The sequence below is a fragment of the Dermacentor andersoni genome, chromosome 4, assembly GCF_023375885.2.
Source record: "Dermacentor andersoni chromosome 4, qqDerAnde1_hic_scaffold, whole genome shotgun sequence".
In the NCBI taxonomy this organism is placed as follows: domain Eukaryota; kingdom Metazoa; phylum Arthropoda; class Arachnida; order Ixodida; family Ixodidae; genus Dermacentor; species Dermacentor andersoni.
This window is the reverse complement of record NC_092817.1, coordinates 115,776,699-115,803,985: the sequence shown is the minus strand read 5'-3', so window position 1 is coordinate 115,803,985 and position 27,287 is coordinate 115,776,699. Positions and strand designations below refer to the sequence as shown.

The window sequence follows — 27,287 nt, the reverse complement described above, 5'->3', positions numbered from 1 at the left end:
GAGACCAGTCCGAAAGTTCCGTTGCGTAGGAAACGCAGCTCGATAACGAAGCGTCGAAAGTGGCCACAGGCTACTTGTGGTTTATGCTTGAAGGAGCAGGGCCGCCACCTGCCACATTTGTTTCCGTCGCCTGCGACCTGCCCGGCACGTCCCCGACCCCCTCCCCTCACCACGCGAGCTCGCAATTTTAAATACCAAGGATTGGGAGACTGCTCTGCTCAACTCGGACCGACATCGGGTCGTCAAACAGGCTGACGAGGCCGCTTAATGGGCTTTTTGATTCTATGTTGGCAATAAAGTTTTACGCAGCGACAAGCCAGTTCCCGTACCCTCTAGGGAGGTTGTCGGCGTAGGACAGCAAAGCTCGGCACTTAATTCAGCTAGGTCCGCCAACAGCTTCAATAAAGCAGGCGACCGACTTCTAATTTGCTGGACCACTATAACCACATCTAAAGGTGGGCTAGAGATAACACAAGTACTTGCTACAGTAAGCAATGCCGTAAGCGTATTGCGAGTTTTCGGCTTCATTGCAGACCCCCCCCCCCCCCCACTCTGTGGGGCTTCTAGAGCACTTACCAAATATATTTCACCATATTTGTTTCTGCAACACTTGCACTCGACACGCATCACCAGACACTTGGAAACCAGCAGCTCCGTGCAACTTTACAAATCAATGATGGCAGACACAGTAGGGGTGATGACAGCACATTTTATTTTTATTTTTCACAGAGAAGGAAACGTATGGTGGTAGTTAAATGTTCTGTGGCAAGATGTTTGTGGGCAGCTCGACTGATTGCGGGCTTTCACTTGGAATGTCCTTAAACAAGACAAGTGCCTACCCCATGCCTTTTCCTCCCCACAGAACGTCTTGCGGAAATAAATTGACCTAAGAGAATGAACATGTCTTCACAGGAACAAATGAATGAAAAGACCTATGCTTATAGCCAAGCCAAGGAGGACACGCGTGAAATGTTTGCAATGTGGATTTGGGAGAATGCTGATGCAAGCTTTTTTTAGGGGTGATGAATGCAGGATTGATGAGGTTTGCTGCTGCCGGCACCTGCGTTTAAGGATGCGTGCATGCATCTGTTCAGTCAAGGTTTCCATTGCGCGAGTCCCTGCGGCTCGGTGACTTGGATCCACTGCGGCCCCTCTTGGCAATCGGTGACCTGGTCAACATGTAAACAAAACGAAACATGGTTTGGTACATGGCGAAGATAGCATCAGATTTTCACCATGCCACGTGGCATTTAGGGTTCGAGCGTACACAAGTGACACAATGGATGACCAATTCCAAGTATTTATCAAAGCATGTAAAACAATGAACGCATGATGTATTCTTGTTTTACTATTGCTGTAATAATAGCAAACTTAATTTCTGCTTGCCCATTTCATTAACCCAAACAATCAATTAGCGTTTTCTCAGTGAGCTTATTTTAAAGGCCTGAGAAATGAAAAAAAAAGATGCCATACTTTAGAAGATCACAGTTGAGAAGCTAAGAAATCTTAGTAATGTTCCAAGTTTCCAACACGGGGCGGGCCTGGCCACATTTCCTAAACCTGATATTACTAGTGCTTAGGCTCCATTCCTCTTAATCTTATCATAATCACATTTATGCAGTTCAATTTAAGGTGACTTGGGCAAATTATCACAACACACATGTAAGCAGCATGTTTCTGCCACCCCATTGTTAGACTTCTTGAAAAGCCTCTTTTTAGAATTGTCTATAAATTGAAGTCAAGAAGTAACTTTCTGCGATGCCCCCTGGCATGTCCACTATGCATCTCAATTGTCGATCACACCAAGTATTTCTGTTGGCTCAAATGTCAGATGCGATTTTGCCTACATACTGAAACGTGGTACAAGCCCTCTGATAAGCCCTCTGGCGTAAATGCAGTTAGTACTTAGCAAATGTGGTTGCAGTTTGGTAACAAACTGCTGCACAGTGACAGTGGTCTTGGCATTCCTTCTTCACATTTGTGCCAAGGTGTACACTACGTCATGCTTTTCAATTCTTTCTAAATTTTCCTAGACTTTCTACACAAAATCCCGGGCAATCTCCGACACTGTGTGGTCAGGTGCAAAGAAAAATTTGTAGTTGCTGGCAAAGTTACCATGCCAGCCCAAACTTACTGGCAAGCTGTAAACCAGAAGGGATGGATGCACAATCAGATTTTGACCAAATAACATGATTATACAATATTCCAACTACCTGGCCAGGCTCACGAAACAAGCAAAAGACACCACAATTTGCCGATTACATAGGTTTACTTCAAAACTTTGGTTACTTCACGCTTACAGCTAGCTTCACCATAAACACAGTAGGCACACGAATTTCAATCATTCAAGGATAGATGCTGCAAACCCCATGTAAAGCCCATACTAGCGTTTTCTTTTCTTCTTTTTTGTCTTTGTTTTTTAATGCTGGAGGGAGTTTTCAGTTGTGGATAGTTCAGCAAACCAGTTAATAAAGTAATTACTATGCTATTTACTTTTACTCTTATTTCACTATTTGTTTCGTGCCAATATACCCTCTACAGTCAGAAATAAACATGAACAAATGGTTTTAATGTTCCTTAATGTGGAATGGTATTCTGCCTTTGTCGGGTTAAAGGATCTATAAAATTAAATATTAGGTCGAGCTAGACAGAGATGTGGCTTCAGTTATAATGGTTTGGTCATTTACAGTGAGAATGGCTTTCAAAACCCAGAAAATTATATAAAGAAATCAGTGGCACCTCTTATTTCACAGCATGGTGCCTCTCATGCGAGATCAACCCTGGCTGTCTCACAAAAAAAGTGGCAGAGAAGCAAGTCACGTGGGGCTTATGTTAAGTCGCCCATTTTGGCACGGCAATTGCGGTCGTAACAGATATGCACGCCGAGAAATGTAATCTCCGTGCTAGCGGGGTGGCCACACGGTCACTTTCCGGGCAGTGTTGTTTACACATGCTTGCACTTTCGAATAGTTGAGCTGTCCGCCTTAAGCAAGACCGTTGAGACAGCTGTGGCGTCCACGGCAAGGGAAGTGAAGAAGAAACAGTACACTTTTTAGGTGACATGGAGCTTCTTGTCAGCGTCTTTTTTCCGTGTGCAACTGCATATACTTTGCTGCAGAGGGGTGGCGCGTGGCTAAGTAACTTATCGAAAATAGCAACAGTGCAGCCCAAGAGCCAACACAGACGTCTTCCGAGATAGCTTATACGGTGACAACTACCGTATTTACTCGCATAATGATCGCACTTTTTTGTCAGAAAAATTGACGCAAAATCAGGGGTGCGATCATTACGCGAGTTAAACTTCCCGCGAAAAGAAAAATTTTCGTCCCGCAGAGCAAGCTGAATGCAATTTTTTTTCTTCTCGCGAGTACATTACGTGCATTGAAACAGTTTCTTCCGTATCAGTAATGAATAATATCGTTAATATCGGCATGCGGCAATAACGTAGCCATGTCCACTTTGAGGGGACAGAAACAGAGATGGGCGCGCTTAGCTGCTAGTGACATAGAAACACATGGCCGGCATGCTGCGGAAACTGCAGCATCTGTCATCACTACTATCCTAATACGGCACGTTTCCGCTAAGGGTGGGTGAATATCTTAGCTGTGTTAAAAGCGTCGGCGTATGAATAGGGTACACATTTAACGTATCAGTGTAAATGTGGCTACTATCGTTGCCGCTCGCGATTTTTGCGTGCCCACAAGTGCAGATGAGAAAAATCGAAAGGCGCCTTTTTTGTTGTTGTTGACCACAACCATTATAAAGCCTACACATAATAAAGGCAAGTTTGGTTGCAGCTTTTTTTTAGTCATGTAAGCGCGGAAAGTGATGAAAGTAATGAAATGAGGCATCTACTTAAGAATGTTAGGTGCATGCAGACCGCTTGGTTTGTCTTGAAGAGTCGATCGCGAAGCATTCGACAGATGGTAAGCGTAATCAATATTAGACTTGGCACACGACATATCGCTGCTGCAAGTTGAGGGTGCGATCATTACGTGGGAAATAAAAAAAAATCGAATTTTGTCAAAATTCAGGGGTGCAATCATGATGCGAGTAAATACGGTAATTGGTTGATTGGCGAAATGGTTAATTTCGGGACTTTCACTATAACGACCTTCCAGCATAACGAACATTTTGCTGAAGTCCCCTAAAGCTCATATCGAGATTTCATTTACACAGGGTAGGCAGAACACTAAATGCAAAGATCAAATAAATAAATGCAGCTTAAAAACACATTCCACTGCACAATCACATTCACTACGAGCTCCAACATGGTGTCCATGGTCAAAGACACCCGAAGACCGCACAGCGGCGGCGACATGCAAAAACTTTAGCAATTAACACAGTTCCAATTACTGGTATTTATTCAACCAATTTTTCGTACGTCGACACCACTGCGCAGTCGTGGAGCCTCTTCAACCACGGGTACCATGTTGCAGCTCACAAAGAACACTACTGTACCTACTAGATATATAAATGCCGACCAGTGGCTGTGTGAAGGAGAATAAACAAACTTAAAGCACAACTCCAAAGCATTGCACGTCAAACAATAAGATATACACAGCGTGAGAAGCAAGCTAAGCAGCAGGCACGAGGCACAATTAGCATGAGAAATGCACAAGCTAGCATTTCATCCAGTGAATGCAAGGGTTGAACGGAGGTCACGGACAAAGGTTTCGCACAGTGCCATGTTCATCTGATTTCAGCGCTGCCAAGAACAAGCCAATGTGCCCGCCACCAAATTTATGCAAGGCTCTCGTCCTATGAAAAAAATTGATGCAACCCTCCTCCAGATGGTCCAGCTTCATTGTGCAAATGGCCACCACAACATAACGCAGTGCACATTCTTGTAACAGGCACCCCACGTGGTTTGTTCTAAACAGACCACCAGACTGGCCAACCTCAGAATTTGAAGAATTCAAATTGAAAGCAATGATACTAAAATTTGGTGAACTATACAATTACTTTTATGATTATTTAACAACATTACAGACTCACAGCTAGAAGAATAGAAACGCTTATGAGCTTCACTCACGAGAAAACTTAAGGAGGGACATGGCAATTGAAGAGGTCAAATTGTCAAAATTTTCCATTTTCTGATTTACAGTCGCCGACCGATTTTCCGGACTCCAAAAATTCGGACGTGCCCGATTATTCGGTCAGCTTCGCGGCACCGCCGTTCTCCCCATAGACCATAATGTATAACAACTGCCGAAAGTTCGGACACCTTCCAACCTCTCGTCTGATTTTTCGGACACTCCTTGAGCCAACTCGATCGAGGGCATCATGCACAGACTCTGACCGGCGCATAGTTGGACTTGCTGAACGCCATTTTTGTTTTGAACGGAGCCTCCTTGCTGCCCCACGAAGTGGTGCTACTGGAAATCCCCGCTCATCATCATCGTTTCTGCCTGGTTCGATAGAGTGGCCGTACAGCAGTTCCGGTTTCAGCTTAGTAAGCCATGTCAAGACAATCCAGCAGCTGATTTGTTTCTTTCGCGCACGACGCTGCGAGCAGGCCGCGTTTTTCGTTTGTGCGATTGGTGTCGGCACGGTGGTGTTTGCTTTGTGTGCTGTGTCGAGGTTTCGGTGTTCCAACGCGGCGTACGAAAACATAGCGTCAAGTGTCTAATGGCGCCGACAGTGCCCGCGCAGACTGCGCTGGGGAATGCCGGCAAGCGGGTGCCGGGAGGCCTAAGATTTGTCGCCTTCCGATGTGCTCCCTACTGACGCGGAAAATGTTCTGCCGAGACCTGCGCAGTGGTTGCATTGCGATTCCGGACACCGTGTCATTTGACAGTTTCACAGGTGCTGACACTGCTGTACTGACATGCGCAGAACTTGACGACGGCGAGATCATTCGTCAGGTTTCTGCTGCACCCATTCTCTATGCTGCACCGCCGGACGATGACTCCGAGTCGGAAGATGACGCACCATGTGCTACGCTGCCGTCGCATGCGGAGCGTGCACAAGCAGTGACTGTGCTTTCAGCCGCCTATAGTGACCGTGCGACCCTCTCCGAGATTCAGGCTTATCTGATTGCGCGTAAACGGAACAGCGTGCAACGGCGCACTCACGATTTCTTCAAGCCTAATGCCGAGCCCGAATAAGTGCGTGGAAATAAAGGATTTCATTTTTTTTTCTTAATCTGCTTTTTCGGACACCTGTTTATTCGGACATTTCCGCAGTCCCCGTGAGGTCCGAATAAACGGTCGGCGACTGTATTTATTTTTCGCAATCCACGGACCTTTAACACGTGGTGAAATGTTATAACAAAATATACGATAGAGATCCAGATAACGGCACTTCCCTAGAGTGCTGCCATCAAAAATTGCGAAAATATAGGGCTTCGGAAGGCCCCGCCGCACCGCGTATCGCCCCGCTATCCGTTGACGCAGCTCCGCCATCTTGGTGTGATCGTAAAGAGGACAAATCGGAGCTATAGATAGCAGGAGCGACATATTTTTCTATCAAAAAATAAACCAACAAATGCAAGGGATAAAAAGGCAAAGGCGGCATTACGACTGGGCGCAGTAGTCACGTGGGGCACAGGGCGCACTCCTATTGGCTGTTGTAGATTTGAATTGCTAACGAACCTCACACACATTAGCACAGCAGCGAGCTGCACATTCTGATTAACGTGACTGACAACCGTGGCAGCTAATGCAAGTTTTCTGGGATAAGCATCAAAGGAATCAAGTTACGAACGGCCCACACGTACAGAGCACGAAATGCGTGGAAATGAGGGAGAAAACTACTCGTAGAAGCGGACGCCGCCGAGCTTGCCGACGAGGCATGACCGGCGCACGTGGGTGAGCAGTAAAGCACGCCCGCGTGCGGTGCTCAGCGCGTCCGTTAAGCGGCGGCGCAAGCGCTGGTGAAGGTGCGTCAGCGTATGGTCGTGACAGCAATGAGACATCGGTGGAGCAGAAGTGTTCGCGTCAAATATTCAACTGCAGGTTTCAGCTCCAACTCTCGCCAATAAAGAGGGTGCGCACAACGAGAAACAAGAACGGACATTTTGAATTTGCTATCATCTACCTCTGTACGACGGATGGATGCACAACAATCAAACAGGCAACTAAGGTGCACCAAAGTTCTGGAAGAAAGCTAAAAACTAGATAAAATGTAAAGAAAAGGACTAGGTAAGGGACTACATCCCAGACAGGTTTTAGGTGCTCAAAGTAAAGATTAAATCGTTTACAACAAATGAAACAGAGCTACGTTTTCTCAGCTTTCATTTATTGTGCAGTTGCTTTCAGTCGTCCCAGTGCCATTTCACAATGAATGAAAACAAAATTGTTGTCTTTTGCATTTACATTCTCAAACATTGGTGAGTGCAATAAAGCTGTATTTTTAACTGCACCTCACAAAAAAATTTATAATGGGTATTTCGTAGAAGTCGTTAGTAAGACAATATGCATAGGAACATGTTAATTTTTATGCTCATTTCGGCATTTAAAAAATAAACCAATAGCTTTATTGCACAGAATGGGCCTTTGTGAACCTGCGGATGTGAAAATCTTGGCGAACTATGTGTAATTAATTTATTAATCTGGGGATGACCATTAGAGGCTGTCAATTGTTGCAACTCGAAAAGTATAACAGGTAGCACAAAACTAACGTCAGTTATGATATCAGCATAACAAATCACACCTGCATGCCATATTTCACCAATTTATTCCAATAAATAAAAAAGTTTTCATCGCCATGTCTCCCCTTAAACACTGTTTCCTATATTGAGAACATCTTGAATGGAGACCTTGTCCCCCTTTTCGGCGATGCAAAGTGTATCGCCCTCCTCAGAAAGAGCGCTATCTTGGCGAGCGTGGTAGCTTCGTGTCAACAAGGTCGCTTTCCATTGCGTGGCCAAACCATCGCAGCTAGTTGGAGAAGTGGCATCTGATCTGCCTTACAGTGGTCACATGTGCCTACCGTAATCATCAATTGGAGTAGCAGTTGCCCTGGCAATAGCCACAGCCGAGTTGGCCAAGAACCACTAATGGCACGATACAAAATAGCACCGAGGCTAGAGATGCAAAATTTCCGGAAATTTTGAGCAATCGGAAAAAAACCCGTTTCTTTCACATTTTTTTTCTGAAATTTTGGAAAAAATGGAAAATAACAAATTTTCTTTAGCATATGGCAGTAGTTTATTGCCAAATGTCAAAAGCCATAACTCTCATTATGTAAATAACAGAAGTGAAATGCTTTCTGCTTTTTCACAAACGAATGCAGGGTATAACAGATGCAAGGCAGACCAGAAGTATCACCGCAAACGCGTTCAGTTCTCTGTTAATCGGTGCGGCTTCCTAGAATTCTTACGGCAGTTCAAACAAGGAACAAAGAACACTGAAATGTCTCTTCTGTGGCTATTTCGTCGTGGCTTCGACTATGGAAACATTGATGAAGATGATAAAACAATGAAGTTCTACCTCTTATTCAGAGTCAGTATCACTGGCTTCATCTGTAGCATTCTTCATTATGTTGAGATGTGCGTGTACAAAAACAAGCTTTTGCACCGTTTCATTGCGCAGCCTGTTCCTACGCAGAGTATGAATGTTGGCGAAGTCGGACCAGTTCCGCTCACAAGCAGCTGATGATGGTGGAATCCGTAAAATGTTTCGAGCCAGAGGCATCACTGTTTTACTCGTGCAGATTCCCTCCCACCATGTTGAAGGAGGCATGTGGTTAGCAGAAGCCCCTATTCCGGACCTTGATCATATGCCTGAATTGGTCCTGTATTCGGCCACATCGGAGTACACTTTTCCAACTTCTAGGTTCATATGCGTACTGTGCTCCGAGATCCAGTCAAACGCAGACAAGACTTCTTCGTCTGTCAGATTTTTCCCCTTGTATCTTGGGTCAATTAAGTTTGCTGCACAGTGCACGGGATGAACTGTAAACACTTTGCATGTCTTTAAAGCTTTTTCAGCGAGATCCTGTTCACACTGCGAAAGAACAGAGCGCTGCAAATTCGAGTGAATCTCCTCCTCTAGATTGTGAAAAAAGTTTGTGACGTCGGACAACAGTGCCCCGTCACCTTCTAGAGCTTTGATAGCCTGTGCGATGGGTTCCAGCAAAATATGGCATGATTTCAATGCGACCCAGAACTCTTCTTCGTCCAGAACGACCAGCCTGAGAGTCTTGTCGAACTTCAAGTTTTCCATTATAGCTATTTCCTGCAAGACCTTGTTTTTCAAGAGGCTTTCAAAGGAGAGACAGACACCACTCCATCTTGTCTTGCTTGGAAGCTTCAGGCTGCAGCTCACACTTTTGCCGTACTTCGATTCCTGCCTTTCCTTGAATGTGGCCAACACCACGTGGGTTTTCTTCACGTATTTGATTATATCTTTCGCCTGCTTGTGCACATCGTGGATTGTGCCAAGAGTAAGGAGATCATTCATCAACAGGTCCAGAGAGTGTGCGGCGCAACCAATCGCGGTAACATGAGGAAATCTCTCAATAACGAGAGCCCATGCCGCTTTCATATTGCTGGCATTGTCGGTTACCAGAGCCTTTACCTTTGAGCTACCAACCGATTCCATAACAGCACAGATTTCTTCTGCCATATAGGCCGCAGTATGCCTGTTGTTGCCGGTGTTGATTGACTTGAACAATGGCGATGGTGTGCAGAGTACAAAGTTTATAACTGACTCTCCTTCGACGTTAGTCCAGCCGTCAGTGACAAGGGTGATGCATAAAGCCTTTTCAATATAATTATTCACGGATACGGTAGCCGCCTCGTACTCAGCGTCGAGCAGTGGACCAGCCAAGCTGTACCGGCTCGGGGGCTTGTAAGATGGTCTGAGTGCTTTAAATGCTGCCTGCCAATAGTCATTTGTAACCAAGGAAAACGGTGAGTTGGAAGCATATATCGCCTTTGCCAATGCTTTATCGGCGTTCTTCTGCGGCTGAAGTGTCATTGTATCGACGAAGTGAGTAACCCTTCCAGTCGCTGAGGCTGCGCTGCTTGCTGTGCTGCTTACTGCGCCGTTATGTTCGCTTGACCTGAGACTGCTACATGAAGGGCTGCAAGAGCGGCTTCGTGGTGTCACTTCCTGTCTTGGGTATTTCACGCACTTAGCAATGTGCTTGGAAAGGCGAGTTGCATTTGGAAAAGCGTAGCTGCTGTTGCAGTACTTACAGACAGCGGGTCCCCGTCTCCCACCAACGGTCTCCCCGACCGTGAAGTGCATCCACACGTCGGAAATTGGCCGTACCATAGCAGAATCTGCTTCCACACGGCTTTATATGCGCACTTCCGCCACAGGTTGCACAAGTGTACGAGGGAAAGTCAAAATTGAACAATAACGGGCACCAAAACATGAGAAACCGCACCCGAAGGACGAAGCTACGCTGACGCTGGAGCTGACATTAAGGGGGGAAGCGGGGATCAGATCGCGATTTTCGCGAAAAAAATCGATTTTTGAAAAGTACGCTTTTCAGAATCTACAGCATCATTTCTATCTTGTACTGAAATATTTCACCGAAAAACAAACTCTAAGCACTTAAAATAAATATATTTGTCGGTGCCGGCGTCCACAAATCCGCCCGAAATCGCGAAAAAGCCGCGAAGTTCAACGCGCGACTGCTCGGCTTTCCCGCCACGGAGCGCCGCCATTTTGGTATCGTTGGAAAGCCCGACTCTTTGACTCTTTGTCCCAGCCCTTCCCTTCCTTCCCTGCCAGCCAGCAAGCGCACAAAAAAAGAAAAACAGGAGAGTGGCAGCACGGAGCAGCCAATGGCTGCCGCGCCCCGATTGGCTCTGCGCCGCGGCTCGTTGTAAGGCGCCTCCTCATTGGTCGACGCCGCGCCATAATGGCGGCCGAGGCAAGGAGCGCAAGGAGAGTCTGCTTTTGTCCGCTGCTGGGAAGCCTTTCTGGACTTTCCTTCTCTTGTGTTTCGAGGACGTCGGCCACGTGCAATGGATCCGCGCACGTTCGAAAAGAAGTACCGGACGAAGCATGCCTACGGGAAGCGGAAACGCAAGCCCGTCACAGCAAGGAAGAAGCGGCGATTGTCAGCAGGTGGTTCGGCCGAGCCGAGCGTCCGTTCAGAATCGGCGGAGTACGCGCCCAACGTGCTGTGCGATCTCTCGCCCAACGTGCTGCGGGATCTTGCGCCGAGTCGAGCACCAGCCAGCGATAGTGAGACGAACCATGATCTTTTGCAGTCGAAGCGCGGGCGCAGTGTTACTTCACCGGTGACGATCGACATGCCAGTGAGTCTCGCCGTACGCGAGCGTCCCGTCGCAAGTTCGTCCAGCACAGATTACGGAGTGAGCTTGCAGCGGTCATCGCAGCCCGACTGCAGAGCATCGGAGACGCGCTTCCGCGGTGTGTCGTTCAACGCCGAGATGTCTCCGCAGCCAACAACCGCCAGTGAAGGCAGTCCCATGCCATCGACGAGTTCCGGCGCTTCGACGGAGCTGCAACGCGGGCGCACGCTCGCTGCCGCGGATGCGCCGGCGGCCGACCTTGCCGCTCATCGCAGTGTTGACTGTTCGCCCAGTGAACGTCGCACTATTCAAGCTCACCTGGAAACACGATTTGTGTCCGCGGAAACTGCAGAACTGCAAGCGTCGAGAGTTCGCGAATCGCTTCGCGCGGTTTCAGCAACGGAGCGCAAGTTCGGGCTGACTGGCTCACAGGAAAATGCCATTCCCGCACCTCCAGAAGAGGAGTTTATGCTTGTTCAAGTTGCTGCTTTGAACTCGCTGATTGGTTCCCCGCTTTGCCCAACTTGTCAGCAGCCCGGCCTAGCAGTGCACCGCGAGACTGAACTGGGACTAGCTGTGAAGATGGTACTTTCATGCATTTCCTGTGGTAGTACCCTACAGTCTGAGTGGTCCTCACAAAGGAAGAGCGGCTCTAGAGCTTTCGAGGTCAACATCAGAGCTATGCAAGCAATAAAGAGCATTGGGAAAGGACCAACTGCTCTTAATGACTTCTGGGCCACCATGAATGTCTCGCATCGTGGGTTACACCACAAAACATATGATGGGCACCTCAAAAAGACTTTCAAGCCTGCCGCAGCGGCAGCTGCACACAACATCTTCACAGATGCTGTAGAGGCAGTGAAAAAGGTGTACACTGAAATGGAGACAACATTTTCAAAGAACATTACAGTAGTGTATGATGGCACATGGTTGACACGCGGCCACAGCTCCCATACCGGCGTAGGCTGTATAATTGATTTCCATACAGGGCTTGTGTTGGACTGCATAGTTCTGTCCAACTTCTGCCTTGGGTGCAGCCGACAGCCAGCAGAAAGTGACCCCAACTATGCTGAATGGAAGCAGCAACACCAGTGCCAGAAAAACACTGATGTGAATTCTGGAAGAATGGAGGTTGAGGCTGCACTACAGCTCTTCAGGCGCTCCTTGAGCAGAAATGATCTACGCTACACAAACATAGTTTGTGACGGGGACAGCCGCATGTTTCGCACTCTATGTGATGAAGAAGTTTATGGTTTTGTGCAGCTATCTAAAGAGGACTGCATAAATCATGTTAAAAAACGAATGGGGGCTGCACTTCGCTCTTTGGTGGCCAAGGCAAAGAAAGGAGAGCCACTAGGTGGAAAGGGGGGCCTGACACAGCAGCTCATCAAAAAACTGACAAACTACTATGGCCTTGCTCTGCGGAACCACTCGGAAGTCGAGGAAATGCAAAGGGCAGTAATGGCAACGTACTACCACATCACATCAACAGATGATGAGCCCCATCATGAGCTGTGTCCCCCTGGCCCCCTTAGCTGGTGCAACCACCGGTCAGCTGAGGCAGAAGGGCAGCCAGCACCAGCTCACAAGTACAAGCTTTCAGCTAAAGTTGCTGAAGCACTCCTGCCTGTGTACCGGCGCCTCTCAGACCCTCAGTTGCTGGCCCGGTGCAGAGGAGGCAAAACTCAAAACGCGGCTGAGAGTCTCCATTCAGTGATATGGTCACTAGTATCAAAAGACCAGCATGCCTCACTGTTTGCTGTGGAAACAGCAGTGCACGAGGCAATTTCAAAGTACAACTCGGGCAGTCTGAAAGCTTATTCAGACCTGTGCACAACATTGGGCCTGCGCCCTGGTGCCCTCTCTCTTCAGCGGGCTGTCGAGAAAGACTCCCAGCGAATGAAGAAGGCACACAAAGTCCATCTCCTGAAAGGACAGAGGGCTAAGAAGTCACCTGCTGCCAAGGACACCAAATTCTACAATGCAGGAGCATTCTAGACAGTGTGTGCCAGTATGGAACTTTGAGGCTTGTTTTCTCAAAAGTTTGTTTTGAGCTTATCACCTCGCTCGTGGAAAGCATAGCACGGCAATGGGAGCACGGATTTTAATCCTGTTTGTTTTGCTGCAATTGGTGAAGTGTGCCTTATGTCAAGACAGTCTCAGATTTACCATTTAGGCTCACCATTTTTTTATTACACAATAATTGGAGCATGATACATTCTAAACATAAAGAGAAGGTGCATACTATATCGTTTAGAAGAAGAGCAGAGAAATTTAAAAAGAAATTAAGAGAATCTTGACTTAGACTATACTTCTTAGTAACTATTAAAAACATTTACAGACCCATAACCCATTTTGCTGTCACGCTAGGCTTTCCACGAGCAAGCAACATGTGAGCAATATATAAATAATGATAAAATAAAAACTACTGAAGATATGATTGTGAAACTTTGCAGCTGTCTGTTTGATGCTATTTCGAACCTGTATGCCAAATTTCATCACTCTAAGATAAAAAATGAAAAAGTTAGTTCCGATCCCCTCATCCCCCCTTAAGGGGGGACACGGCTCCTTGCGGCGAAAAAATCGCGAAAAAATCGGTTTTTTGAAAACGAAATTTTCGATATCTACAGCTAATATTCCTTTCATTCACCAAGTTTCGAATCACGGGGAAGAGTATTTCGTCCGCAATATCAATTTGTAACATCACTGTGAGCTGTATTCCGCGCAAAAACAGCCCTTTTTATCGCGGCGCGTAGCTCTTTTTCTACGCGCGCGATCGCAGCCATCTTGGTCTCGTTGGAAAGAGGAGCCTTCCTTCTTTAATTTCCCGCCAAAAGTGACTCCGTCGGTACGCCAGTGACGTTGAAATCCGGGGAGAAAAAAAGCCCGAACGCGCGATCCGATTCGTTGACTAGCGCACGTGACCAAAAACGCGTGCTGTGGTTGGCTGCGCGAGGTTCCCATCGTCTGCTCCACTCCGCAGGCGACGCGACTGCGCGTCTCGTAGGTTTGTTGGCACATGCCCAAGGATGTCCGATCCACCGGGAAAGTTCGCCACGAGGCACAAGTTCGGCAGAAAGAAGAATCGATCAGCTTATAACTTTCAAAAGCGCTCCATTCCTTCTAAAAGCATCGAGAGTAGCTCGCCGCCAACCGCAAATGATGCCGAAACCGCGGACGATGCCGAAGTAGGCCTAGCCAGCTCACAAATGAGAAATCGTTACGGACAGCGGCTGCGTTCGGCGTGACACTGCAATGTTGCAACGTGCGGATTTGTTGCAGAGGGAGATGAATGCTCAAAAAAACTTCGAGTTCTTGCGTCAACGCCAGCAACAACGCGGGTGTTGGATTTGCTCACTCGCGCCGACGGCGTTGCAGCCGCGCCAGTCGACGCCGAGGCAGGCTTCGCTTTCCTCAGTAGGACTCCGTGAACGGACTGATGTCGTCAAGTGCAAGGTGTGCGGCGGCAGCGTCGCAGTAGGCAAAAGCGAACGGTAATCTGGCCTCGCCATAGAGATCGTTATCACGTGCGCGTGTTGCGGCGATATCGCGTCGGCATGGAGCTCGACCCGCGTGAACAACCTTGCCGCGCGCGCGATGCAAGCCACCGGGAATCGGCGAACGGCGCTAAACGATGTTTTTGCCGCATTTGGGTGGCCGTGGTCAGAGCGACTACCTTCCTGGTGGCTTTTAGCCACTTTCACTGCAAAATAATGCAAAATTATTTCTGTACTTTTGATTAAAAGTGAATGTATTCCTTTTTCCTCGTTTTCTCAAAACACCGACTTTTCACTTGTACACGATGTAGGGTCAGATTTTGGAATTTCTGCTTTAAAAATTTTCAATTCTGCTTTAGATCAGACAGTAGGGTAGCCACAATTCGAACAGTAAAGATTGAATTGCTATAAAATTACTAATATTTGATATATCAAAATAGTATTCCTACCATTATGTTCCTTATGTTTTCTAGTACCCAGGCATGTGCCAATACGAATTTCGTAGCGCATTTTTCCCCCTATTTCTGCAAATTATGAACAATGAATTTCATTTATCTTCAGAACTAAATGGCCTATTGGAAAAATAATTACATATTTGAAATCAGCACAAAGGTCTTCACAAGAATGGAAAGTTTCATGAATATTGATGGAAAACATCATGAACATTATTTGAATTAGTGTCCCCCCTTAAAGAAGCGAAAGTTTCATTCTTGCCTGGTTGGACCCCTGTATCATCCTTGATCAATTTAGTATTCAAGCATTTGCCGTAATCACCATGAACATGTCCTGAAATGTTTTTTCTCGTTTTCTCAAAACGACATTTTTGATGGTAGTGTAGTTTTGGAGTGACGATATCTCTGGTTCTACTCATCTTATTGCAATAATTCTTTTTTCGTCAGAAAGGTGGACAAAATGGGAGTGCAGTAGGCCTAAAATGTGAACAAATATCATTACAGAAATTTTGAAAAAGTGATAATTTCTTCAGGGTTACACTAATGCCTTCTGCTTACAAAAGTTTGACATGCTGTAACTTCGGCATAAATCAGTTTAGAACATTCATTCTTGTAGCACTGCAACCTCTGATCATTCAACATCATTTTGATGTGCCAGTCTCCTTCATTAACAGCCAGCATTGTAGAGAGAACTTGCCTCCAAATTAGTCCATACAAAAAAACATGAATTGCTTATATTTTGAAAAGTACTTGTTGCATGGGAAAACCAACTGAATATTTGAAATCAGCATGTCAAAATACATAAGTGATGGAAGTTTTATCAAATTGTGGCCACAAATAAAAAATGAAAATTTAAGTGGGGTGTCCCCCCTTAAGTGATGTCGATGGCGAGTGGTCAGCCGCCGTTTGTTGTTTAGGCATTATGTGCAACGTTTCGGTCTCGCGTTCTGCGTTTCGGTTGCACGTTCAACGCTGGGTGTCGCCGAAGCTTTATTTCTGTACGCTTTCCCCGCGGAAATTTTGGCCAATTTTTCCAACTGCGCCGAAAAAAACAGGAAAAAACCTGTTTCTTTCGGGAATTTTCCCGTTTTTTTTCCGCACTTCGCATCTCTAACCGAGGCCTGTCAGGTGCTCCGAGGCGGTTAATTTTTAACTGGAAGCTTTCAGTGAGGAATTATTTTTTCTCATACAGAAGCGCACAGTACCAACAGCAGAGGAAGTGATAGTTGGTCAAAAAAAGCTACAGCATAGACCGCTTATAGCATAAGTCGCTGGAATTACAAATATCTGCACTGTAACCAAAACAGCCCTTTCTAAAGGCTGCACGTGTGCGAAACAGCCAGACCAAGCAGCTGCGCATATCCAAGAATCAAACCATGTGACCAGGATGGTCACATGTTCAAACGTTAATATCTGGGGACCCGCTGTCTTTGCATGAAACAAAGTAAAAAAAAGCGACAAAGTATGGCTCAATAAGGGGAAATTCACCACAGCACTGCCACTACTCCACAGAACCAATGTATAACGGTGACCAAAATTTAGGAGACCGCGCAGTGTCTCGTTTGATTTCTCAGACTGATCAGCATGCACGTGATGTCTGAAACAATGGCAAACCCAAACCAAGTTGCCACCATTTGGGTGTTGCCCATGCCACCTGTGCCCTCACTTATGTCATTAGAGTGGTTCCTCCACTTTCAAAGTGCCACAGCACCACTGCAACATGCTTTGCTGGCTCAGTATCACACTGCAACACTGATCGTCGACTCCTGATGTGGCACGCTGGTTAGGGCTAGCCCTAGCCTGGTCTGGCAGCACACCGCTGCAGGAAGCTCACGCTCAATAGGTTCGTAGACATAGACAATTACCTAAAGACAATTACCTAAAGGGATTACCATAGCAATTACCTAAAGGGATTACCAATTACCATAGACAATTACCTAAAGGGATTGGGCAAGTGAACATGCGCATGGGCTGAACTGACAGCAGCGTGAAGTAGAGTGGTTTCTCAAGCTATCAGCTGCGGCAACTACTGCAAACCCCTACCAAGTTTGTATGTGATTGTACTGGCAGGAATGGTGAAAGCTCGCATGTGGATATAAAGCACAAAAGCTTCAAACTACATTTGCAGAACACCACTTAAACTGACAGCAATGAAAGTCTCACACGTGTACCTGGATTTCACGACGGCTGCACAGAAACTCAAGTGGCCTTCAGTGCAAAGTGTGCACCGATGAGCGGCCAAGCAAAGGCTCCTCCGTTCCCGAGAAAACCACCACATGCCTACACCGCACCGCCGCTGCAGTACTTTTTTTCCATCCCTTGTTCATTTACTCCGGTGTCTCCCCCTTCTCCACATCACCCTTGTTACTCTTTCCACCTTCCACCTCACTCCAACTTCCACCTCTTTCCAGCTCACTGAGAAGTGTACTCCCTACTGCATTCGTGGGACTTTACTGCGTAAGTCATTAAAAACTATCACATCTGGCACGGATGTACTATAAGCAGTATGTGTACATATGGAGTTCTACGGGAGGTTAAACGAGAGTCGAGAAAGGCCGCATGACAGCCAGCTTTGCACTATAAACAGTTACATTATAAGTGGAGTAAGCTTAGTGAAATTTTCAAGCGACTTATTAGAAAAGGAAACTGACATCCTTTTCTCTCTTAAGATCGCAAGAATAACAAGGGGAAAGGGGGGGGAATTGGACGCTTTCTGCAAATTCCTTTCATACATTTAGGTTGGCCTTTGGCTGACATTTCAAATTTAATCAAAATTTATCTAACATCGCGAGGACCTAAGGTTGCGTGCACCCCACGTCTGTACGCAGCTTTCAACAGTAACCTGACCTACACACAGTTTCTACCGAACAGTGGCGACAAGCTCACTGGCTTGCTCCCGACACCGCCCAAGCAGAGGTGCCATGCACGTGCAGCAGCAATCGTGGACGACAAGAAGCAGGCAGGCACAGCGGGGGGGACAAGAGAGAGACCGTGTCTCGGTGTGCAGTTACCTGCAGTGGCCATGGGAGGGGGTTGTGCCACTCACCGGCTGCGTGAGCGGCTTCGTGATCCAGCAGGCGGGGACCTCCGCGGCGACCGGCTCAGCGAGCGGGACCGGCCACCACCACCACCACCACCTCCACGGCGGGGACTGAATGACCGGCTCCTGGACCTTGATCGGCTACGGCTGCGCGAATGACGACCCCGAGACCACAATATGTCACTGCAGCCAACGAACTGCCACCACTAGGCCTTCCCCTGCCACAGCTCCAACCCAATGACGTGCCTTGTACTACACCAAAAACCCTCCCCTTTCTTCAGCACCCTACTCTCATGACTCAAGTGCATATGACAATTTTGAAATGATCAACAGGTGCACAACATGCAGGATATGAAGGGAGAGACAAAAATAAAAGGAAACAAAGAAAACAATATAGGCAGAAGGGCTCGCAAATCATGCAAGACATTCACCTGAAGTGCATCACCTACAGCAGGCTAAAATTTGGCATTTAACAGACTGACAACAGAATTCTTAAGACATGGCACTTGGGGTGGCATACAGAATCAGACTTGCATAATAGATTTGACCTGACTGAAATAAGCCTTAGCAGCCATCACCACCACTAAAAATTTTTAAAGGCTATTTCCAAGTGTACTTGCATTTCGTAACTGGCAGTAACTTGACAAAGTTCATGCCAAATTATAAAACTGAGGAACAATTACAATTATAGCAACGATCCTGTGACAAACACTGCAAAGCCTTAAATCCAAAAGTCCAACAAAGTGCATAAAGGGAGAGACAAAGAAATTTCTAAAACGGGAAGCTGGCACACCACGGAGCTACTAAGTGAACTCAGATGTTCAACTGTTGCAACAGGAATCCAGGCTACAAAACATGTTATGCAAGAAACTTGAGTTGATTAAGTACCGCATTTACTCTATTTTAACACACACCTTGTTTCCTTAAAAATTTACTAAAAGTGGTTAGAGTACGCAACAAAAACTACAATAGTGACAAGCTTTCCTCCTTGGCATGAAGTATTTTTTATCCAATCCACACGTTGCTGCAGCTGTAGAAACAGCAGCTTTGTGCCCATTCCATAAGCTTGTCAGGCTATATAGTATATTCTGGATACTATATTTAGGCTGTTATGGTCTGCAAGGCATTTAAACATGTGGTAGCTAGAAGGCTGCAGGCAGCACAAAAGAGGCTTCTATGCAGTTGGCAAGTCCTTTGACAGCAACAATGAGCAGTGCTTGGCCTATTAAGGCATATACACAATCCGTTTTCTTTTTCTAGGTTAGCACAAACCGCTATTATTTCTTGAAGCAGGAAAACTGGTGTGCTTGATACAATAAAAAAAAATTGCACTTCTGGCCACAACAATGGGTTGGCATTACACCTGAGGGCACGTTAGAATTGGGTAAAAATGGTATGTCTACCTTAATTTCATCAAAGCTGCACAGCACTAATTTAACAGGTCCTTTTCCACTACACACAAAAAGTGCATATGCATAGATCTTACAATTGTACAATTACTAACTTGACTAACAAAAATTATTCCGCCCAGCTTTAAATTTACGGCCACCACGTGCTGTAGCCAGTCTGCTCACGGCACACGAAAGAAGCAAGGTGCAAAAATTGGCCACAAATAAAACCCTTCACCAACTGGGATGCTCTCCTAGGTGTATCACACAGTTCCTCCCGAGCAATGCAGCATGCATCACTGTGCTACCATTTTCCCAGACCTCTCCAATGGGCACCCAGTCTGCACGAGGCTTGAGCCCTCGTGCTCGGCCATTCAGCACACAAAGAACCCTTTCCACCGACTAGGAAACGCGATTCCAGCTACTCCAGCCTTTCCCACAAGCATCAAGATGCTGCTCACTTATTGGGCCACGGGCTCGAGGCACCCCCTTAAAACCTTAAAACGCTCATCCTAACACGCATCCGGGGAACGCTCCTTCCTTCACCTTCCACAACCACTCAAAACACCCGTGGCTTCCCCATTCCTGCCCGTTTCCTCAGAACGGGTCACAAGCGCCGCTCTCCTGAGGCTTCTTGACAATAAGGAGCCACAGGGCTTATGCCATCAAAAAACACTAAAGAGGGCTCATTCACCGCATAGCTCTCAGATCGGGCCACTTAGGAAGTGCAGGGTAGCCCCGTGAGGCAGGGCCCCCAACCTCGGACGCCACTCACCTTTGGCAGCAGCAGCAGCAGCAGCAGACGCAGCCGCCGCGCATTCTGCCCACTCGCCGAGGTGCACAGTGCAATCTCTTGCCGCTAGTGGCAAATCTCTTCCCGACACCCTCTCAGTAGTAGTAGTGGAAGTACGCAGTAGTAGTAGTAGTGTGTTCCGCGGAGCGGTTTGCCCCCATCAAGTCTCAGTGGCAGTGGAAGCTCTCTCTTTCTTAGCAGACTAGCAGAGCGGAAGAAGCCGAGTAGCAGTGCTGGCTGCCGCCCCCGTTCGCTTGCAGCAGTGGCCGCCTCGCTCATCATGTGATCTCTCTAGCTGCCCCCTTTTTTGGCGCTGTAGTAGTAGTAGTAGTGGTTGTGGTGGGAGTGCTGGCATCGTGCGCCGCTGCCAACCACCGCTGACTCAACCGAAGCCTCTCGTGCGCAGACATTTATGACAACGGGGGCGAGGCTCAGGCCTACAAAACATGGGGCATCAGCATTACTCGCCACACAGACGCACGTGCACGCACTCACACACACACACACACACGCCACCTGTTCAATGCAAAGAAACCCCAAAAACCCCGCAGCAAATCAAAGTCCCAATAGCCTGTCTACATCTATCTGCCCACTAGCCCCTGTGTCCCATAACTACTGCAATATAACATCCCTACGAGGACAAGCGAATTATGAAGTCAATGCTTGCCTCTTTGAAAACTGTACACATTTTCGTTCCCTGCAGGAAAGTGCACTACAGCTGCTATACTCTGCCCTGACTAAATTTTCTACCAGTGTAATGAGAAGAAAATTGAATGTCAAGCGCTTGTGATCCGAGAAGAGCACCACCACTTACCGCGAGGAGTTCCTGCGCGAGTAGACTCTGCAATCTCTGGCATAGTGTCCCCTTTCGCCGCAGTCGTAGCAACGGTCAGTTGGTTGGAATGGGCGTGAGGAGCCACGGTAAGAGTTGCGAGACTTCCCTGTGGACAACTCTACACGCACACGGCGGCCGCAAAGCATCCTGAAAAACAACCACAGTTACTGCAGCAGCTGCTAAGCACAACCTAATGTTGCCACGTGTGGGCACATTATAAAACGACAAAAGCTCCCTCTCCCCAAGGAGAGCAGTCTGATTGGCCAGAACAGCAGAAGCAGCAGGGAACACCTACAGTGTTCTCTTGGGTTTCTAATGTCGAATTCCAATGGAAGATCCAGATCAAGTTTTTCTGCTCTGTATGGAGAAATCCTATTCCAACGGCAGAATGAGAGCGTGAGCTGCGTGTTCCAATGGCAGATTGGGACCAGCCGATTCCCCATCGCTCTGCGGAACAAAAATATTTGACCACAAGTCTGTGAGACTTATTTTCTTTACCCGCCTCTGCTTCCTATCACGGTCGCCTATTTCCAGTCGCGGGCAGCTATGGATGACATGGAAAACATGGGCGCTGCGTCGCGCATGCGTTTTTGTTCCTGCTCCTGGATAGTGACAGCTCCCACTCGGACACCAAGTTCCAAGGTCCAGTGCCGATTCTTCTGACACGGAAGAAAAACACACGGAATACCAGGATGATCCAGATGACAGTGGTGATTAGGCCTACCCGATCCACCTCTAGTCTAGCACCCTCACACTTTGTTTTCCTGTACTAGTTCCCAGCAGGAGTGCACACATTGCATTTGCAAATTTGACGAGAGCGATCTCAGTCAGAATGACACACTCCGGTCGTGATCCGACCAAGCACTTGGATCTGCCATTGGAATTCAACATAAGGTTACTTTGCAGAAGAGAATCAAATAACCAGAACTGATTTAAATGTCTACTGCTTGAAAGAGTGATTACTCTAGGGAATATTTTTTTATGGTCGCTGCTGTTATGCTACTACAGCAAGTCACCTTTTTAAAGGGCACCTCACCAGGTCTGGCCATTTTGAGCTGCGAAGCGCAGCATATATGTTGCCCTGTAACGATCTTGTCTGCAAAGCATTACATCACTGCGCACCATGGGAAGATAGAAATTTCCAACCGAACACCATTTTCCCTTATCCTCGTAGCCGCTGCGCTCCAAGCCGGTGGCTGACGTAAATATGCTAGTCCGCCTACATGCACATGTTTGCGCTGCGACATCACTCGTGGTGACACGCAACTTCAAAAATTATTCAAGCCATCATCTGTTATTTGTGTAATATGTTGCTAGAACAGACAAATTAAAGCTTAGAGAGAAATAACAAAACACACAAACTGAATGTCTGCATGTTTTTACTTCGAACCACGGCAAGAGAGATGTACTTCCATTTTGTCTGCTTGTTCCCACGTCGTGCAGTTGCGCGCGCAGACACCGAAACTCATTTTCTACAGTGTTTCAGTGCGTTATCATGCTCTGTGATCCGCTTGTGTCTGCCTCAGTATTAGTGTAGCACATACGCCAGCGGAAGCGCGCCACACCCGGTGACATGGGCGTTATGTGATCCTCGAGGTCCGGTGTGGGAGAATGCAGGGAAGGAATTTCGCTTGCGGAGGCTAGACAGGGCAAGTAGAGAAAGTATCTCTCTTGGCAGTGGCGCTAGCCTTCTGAAATCATGGGTTCACAACACTGAAATGCTATCTCTGCTATCAACGAGCCACTTTTTGCAACAGAACTCTCCATAGAAGAGACGCAACTTCCAGCGTGTAACCAAAATTTGCTATAAGGCCTGGTGAGGGGCCCTTGAAAGGGACTAACAACTGGCCAGAATGTGTTGCGAGATTTCATGGAAATGAAATGAGCAAGATGTATAGCGATATAATCATGCACACTGTTCACGTAAGAAGTAATTACAATTTTGGCAAAGCAAGTCCTAAAAACCAGTAAGTGGCGCAAACTACTGGTGAAGCTTTGGTACTTTGGATGTAGTATAAGAGATTACGCAAGTTGGCTGTTATTAATTACCACGTAGTTATTGCTTGCAATTAGAGTACATTATTAGGCTTTTTCCACTTTATTCTATGCCTATTACCACGTAAAAAAAAGAAAGTCAACAAGCAGCACTCGCATCTTTCAATGCATGGCAGAGTGTACATGATTTCTGTTGTACAGGCACCGACAAAAGTGGCATACTCCACGCAGCGGGAGCCGGGGCAATGGCAAACTGCATCGCAACGCCATCTACAGGCAGCATCTGGGATCATGTCTGCCGATAATAAAGGGCACCCATTGGCTGTCTTGATCCCAGATGCCGCCTGTAGATGGTGTCACGATGCAGTGTGCCGCTGCTCCAGCTCCCGCTGCGTGGACTGCGTGGAGTATACCACTTTTGTCGGCGCCTGTACATGCACAGGATTCTGAGCATGCATGCGGGCTAAAATCCTATGTTCCAGCTCACTCAGGTTTTCCAGACAACATGTTTAGGAAATGAAAAGCACACGCACAGCTGCAGCAACTCGCTGAACCACATATCACGTGTAAAAGCATCGCTTCCCTTTTGTGAACTGAACTTCGCTTGGCTAAAACACCCTTGACTCGTTAACAACCAAATCTACTGGACAGGAAACCACGTAGCTATTGTATAAATAATTTAACACTTCGATTTGCACCACGTGGCCATAGTTCTTATTGTCTTTATACAGTATGAACCGACTACCCCAGCAACAAGTATTACTAGTACTTTTTCATAACTATGTCCACACCTGTCTGCCTCCCACCAAAGGTGGCGCATAAGTGCCATCGCGCTCACCCATCACTATTTCCAGCATGCTTCCAGTGAACTACATCCTCACTGCAGATAATTACCACTGCATGACTCAACACATTGACCGGTAAGCTTTCCACTGCACTAAAAAAATTGGAAACCATGAAAATTGGTTGTCAGTCCCCTTAGTGTTACAATGCAGACATTCACGCAGACATTGCAAAAGTGAGACATGCAAGACTTAATTCAGCATGTTGCTAGATCTCAGGAGGCCACTGAAAGTGTGAAGGTCAACATATAGCCACTGCTTCTAGTCACAAATGACTCGCCAGGTGCCGCTCTTTAAGTCTGCAAGAAAACACTTATCGACAATCGTCAAGAGCATTGATATCAGAATAGCTTCCGTCCAGCAGTAACCCAGCCAGAGGTGTGCACGAGGTGGCTTTACAATGCAGTTATGGAAAAGCTAGGGCAATAGTTTAAATAACTGAAGTAGTAACTGAGCACGACAAAAACCAGAGTCAAGAAAGGTGGACAAAGACAAGCGCTTGTCTTCGTCCACCTTTCTTGTGTCTGGTTTTTATCACGCTAAGTTACTACTTCAATTATGGAAAACCAACTAGCCCAACAATCAACTCTTCTAGAATAGTTTCAATGGTCTGTTGGGCTTGACATAGCCTTCGCTAATGCAAGTAGCAGAAAAGAAGCCACAAGTGTACATGGGTTCAGAAGACTGGTGCAGATACTTCACACAGTGGTGTCACCACCTCATCTTTCATTTTCTTGTCTTTCCTGGCCTACCAAGTCGTTTTCTCACGGTATGTTATCTTCTCGCTATTGCAGAAGCATAGTGAACTAATACAGGCTAACTTACTATTCATCTTTAGTGCCCGTTCAACACCAGAAGAGCAAATGGGTGCGCTAGCAGACTATACTAGCAAGAAAATGGAATGTGCGGTGCGCTGCTCCGCGGTACTCACTTGCCATCAAGTGCTCGCACAGCGTCCCGTGCGTCTCGGGGGTCCTCAAACTCGACGAAAGCGAAGCCTGGCGGACTTCGGGCTACCCAAACGTTGCGCAGGGGCCCATAGTAGCCAAAAGCCTCCTCCAACTCATGCTTGGTGCCACTGTTGCCCAACTCACCGACGTACACTTTGCAGTCTATGGGGCAGGTGTCTCTGTAGCGTGCCATCTGCGGAGAATCCCGGGAGGACATTTTTGCGTTGGACTGCAGACGCCGTGCGTGGGGAGGGGCGGCAAAAGCTGACAGGACATCCACTGGAGCTGTCCTGGCGAATACCACACACACACGCGACCACACAAACACACGTTAGCGGCGCCCATGCACACACTTGCTCGCCAGGCTCGCTCGGCCAAACACCACGGTTCGACGGGTAGCTCGTCTGGCGAACGTCAATAGGGGGGGAGAGGGGAGGCAAAGGTAAAGATAGAAGCTTGTACGTGCAAGGAGTTACGAAAACACTAGTTCCCTTTTTTTTTTTTTTTCAATTATGCCGGTACGACTAAAACATCGCGCCTCGCGCGGGGCTGTCAAGAAACGGCTGCGCTGCGTTCAATATTTTTTTCCTCTCTTCAGGCGTACGGACGAGACCATTAACAAAGTGAAAGGCAATACTTTAACTGAGTGACGTGTACTAAATTACGAACCACGCTGGTCACCATACCGCTGGTACAATCGGCAGTGTAGCTAATCTGCCACACCACCGAAAGTCGCGGAGCTTTTCGGCCCAACGACAAAGGGGAGCGCGCTACGGCGCCAATCGAAATTCGAACGCGCAAGACTAACGCGCGAGACTACCGCAGACGTTATGGCGCAACACACTGTTCAACGCAACGGCCATGAAACGTACCGTGGTTCATGGAACGGCTACGTTGCTTTCAGAAGAGGCGTAAAATTTCAGGGCGTGCAATCTTATCGATGTAATTCGGGCCGGTGAACTTGAGGCACGCAACACAGCTAAAGCAGAGAAAGAGGGCACCTGCTAAGCAAAAGCCCTTAAAAGTCAAATATGAAAACGAGGGAAAAACGCGTAAACGCTTAAATGGCTATCTACTCCTTTTTCAACTAGAAAACCGCACGAGGGAATAGAGAGCCTGTCGGCAGGCACTGCCGCCATGTTTAAGCCGGCGCGCCATAATTCTAACATTTCAGTAGCAAGCCTTCTACACAGTGTTTACACAACTAATTAACGCGCTTTTGCGCTTATAATGTTGCTCAAACGTATGGTAAATTAGCTGAGAGAACAATATGGCTACATTCACTAGCAGCGCCAACCGGCCGGATAGGCTTAGAGATGCCGCTTCCTTTGTTTCAAGTTTACAGCTTGCAGGAAACTCATTGGCGCAATGTGGCTCCTTCATAAGCCTTGCAGCCAACGTTTACTTACTACTTAACAAGACTGTGCAAGCGCTGTACGCAAAACAGACCCACCTTTCTTATCTCAAATGTGCGGCGAGCCGACCACCGCAAGTTAAGACGCCACGAGAAACCGAAAAAACGCCTAAACCTATCCCAGCATGCAGTGTAGCAGGACCGCAGAGGCAGCGCCTCCTCTAGAAAGGAGGAGGCGCCTAGAGGAGGCGCTGGCAGAGGACGTAGAGGCACTGAATATATAAATAAAAAAGTCATGACAAAAAAAAAAGATGAAATGAAAAATGAAATGAAAACTCAAAGTTCGTGATTTCTTTTTATAAAAATGACTAAATTTAGCTATAATTAATTATTGTGTAATGTCGATTCTCGTCAATTGTAAAAGTATGTGTATCAGCCGAAATCATTAATGACGTGTCAACACGCAGAACTTCCAAGGACCTTCTTCAGGCCCGCTTATAAATTTGCATAAGCTTTTGCAGCTTTCGTTTATCATTTTCTACGCTCATAACCTTCTTGCATGCGCGTTACACATTTTGAGTATTTGAGCTATTTTTTTTTACCCCAAATGTAACCGGATTACATGGCCAGTGGAGCCGTAGTCCCAATCGCTATTCATTTTAATTTAGTTCTGCCAAGTAGCTTTTTGCTGCCCGCCCGTAAAACCTACAGCGTGTATCCCTGGCTGGTACATGCAGGCTATAGTACCACCATAGAATGAAGAACTACCAAAGGGACGTGGGATCATCCATGCGTGGGGCCATGAGCACACCCAGGTGGCGCTGTGAAAGCGTCCACGCTTAAGACTACTTAACTGCCTTAACTACTTAAGAGGAAAAAACGAAATCAGGAAAGAAACCATTTATGATAACTCAAAGGGA

General features: G+C 47.0%; 1 protein-coding gene across 5 annotated transcripts; it reads right to left on the bottom strand.

The window, feature by feature from the left end:
- Positions 1-693: 693 nt before the first annotated feature.
- Positions 694-26,560, bottom strand: LOC126537518 (serine/arginine-rich splicing factor 7-like). Of its 5 annotated transcripts, none has more exons than XM_050184603.3 (5): positions 26,467-26,557; positions 24,995-25,298; positions 21,206-21,373; positions 18,217-18,357; positions 694-1,169 (listed from the first exon to the last, which is right to left on the bottom strand). In XM_050184603.3, exons 2-5 carry the CDS (start codon positions 25,228-25,230, stop codon positions 1,091-1,093), a joined length of 624 nt encoding a protein of 207 aa, XP_050040560.1. In that variant the 5' UTR covers positions 25,231-25,298; positions 26,467-26,557; the 3' UTR covers positions 694-1,090. The 5 variants fall into 5 exon arrangements, with proteins under 5 accessions (XP_050040560.1, XP_050040559.1, XP_050040561.1 ...); XM_050184602.3 differs by having other exon boundaries at positions 24,995-25,303; positions 26,467-26,556; XM_050184604.3 differs by having other exon boundaries at positions 24,995-25,206; positions 26,467-26,551.
- Between the last annotated feature and the right edge of the window lie 727 nt (positions 26,561-27,287).

Bases quoted from the DNA above. Each gene is read 5' to 3' on its own strand.
- LOC126537518 (XM_050184603.3), bottom strand. From the start codon at position 25,230: ATGTCCTCCCGGGATTCTCCGCAGATGGCACGCTACAGAGACACCTGC. The intron at 18,358-21,205 runs GTAAGTGGTGGT...TCATTCGCGCAG, and splicing joins TCGCGCAGGAACTCCTCGCG to CCGTAGCCGATCAAGGTCCA. The intron at 1,170-18,216 runs GTGAGTGGCACA...CATGTTGACCAG, and splicing joins CGAAGCCGCTCACGCAGCCG to GTCACCGATTGCCAAGAGGG.